The sequence below is a fragment of the Ascoidea rubescens genome, assembly GCF_001661345.1.
Source record: "Ascoidea rubescens DSM 1968 unplaced genomic scaffold ASCRUscaffold_59, whole genome shotgun sequence".
In the NCBI taxonomy this organism is placed as follows: Eukaryota; Fungi; Ascomycota; class Saccharomycetes; order Ascoideales; family Ascoideaceae; genus Ascoidea; species Ascoidea rubescens.
Window position 1 is genome coordinate 116 of NW_017962971.1, and position 1101 is coordinate 1216.

The 1101-nt window shown below is 37.1% G+C and overlaps 1 protein-coding gene across 1 annotated transcript; it reads right to left on the reverse strand.

Moving 5' to 3' along the window:
* Nucleotides 1–219: 219 nt before the first annotated feature.
* On the reverse strand, nt 220–1035 carry ASCRUDRAFT_73120 (uncharacterized protein; the record flags this gene model as incomplete). Its single annotated transcript, XM_020192158.1, has 3 exons — nt 220–439; nt 462–589; nt 658–1035. 3 exons carry the CDS (start codon nt 1033–1035, stop codon nt 220–222), a joined length of 726 nt encoding a protein of 241 aa, XP_020044100.1.
* Nucleotides 1036–1101: the final 66 nt, after the last annotated feature.

A 1101-nucleotide genomic window follows, 5' to 3' on the forward strand; every position in this document is an offset into this window, starting at 1 on the left:
TAAAGGTCTAAGCTTCCCGTTAGGTTTGGGAATATAAACTCTAAGTAAGCTGTCGGGTTTGTATCTATCAATTCTATTATGTTTCAGAGACTTTATGATTTCTTTTTTCAATAGATCGTTATGAGCTAGGCCCTTGGCTCTCCTGTCTCTAACTGTCTGTAAGGGGTTTTGGATTATTTTATCATATTCCACTTGTAGAGCTAATCTTCCATTCCTGTTTCATGGTGCTTTTAGTTCTCTTCGTAAGAGTTCTCGATCATTAAGGTTTTTAGCCCCTTTTCGACGGATTGCTTGGTCAGTTTTACCTTTGGCGATAGAAATATATTGGTGCATAACTTCTAGTTCTCTTTTTAGGTACCTTAGAGCTTGATCCTTCGTTTTCGTTGCCGAGATTGGAGGAGTAGACCAAAATGCTATTCCATCTATGCCTGGGGTATCACTACCATTAGTTTTAGCCATACATTCTGCTGTTCAGAAATGGAATATGATCGATTTCATGTATGATTCTGCTTTTGTCAGAATCCCCTCTCATAAGTATCTTTCTGAGAATAGTTCTCTCGAGACCGGGAAAACGGGTCGTGTAAGGTTTCTATTGAATTTGGTGTAATTTAGCGATTTAATTTCTTGAGTAGAGAGTCTGTTTAGTTCTAGTCTTACTTTAATCACCAGATTCACTAGTTTGTGAGATTGGGAGTCTGTCAGTCCTAGGTTTTTTATTTTTCCTAGAATTTCTTGTTCATTAAATGGAATGTTTATGTCGTCAAGTTCTATTGATATTTTTGTTTTGAACGTAGTTTTAAAAATTTGGGAGGTTTCTATAGCTAAAAGATAAGTTGCCAATCTTACATACGCTTTAACAGCGTTGATTTTAATGGATTCCTCAAGATTGTGTATCTCTTGTGCAGAGTTGTTATTTTCGAGAGGAGTCGCTTTTTTGTTAAGCTCGATTGTTTTCTCAGTTAGGATGGGAGTAAGATGTTTCTCCAACTCTACTAAGATATTGTTAAGCTCATCAAGAACAGATGTTTCTTTCATTACACCGAACGTGTTTTTTGTCGAAAAGCGTCTGTATTGTAACCTAACCTTGCCCCCTCGGGGGAA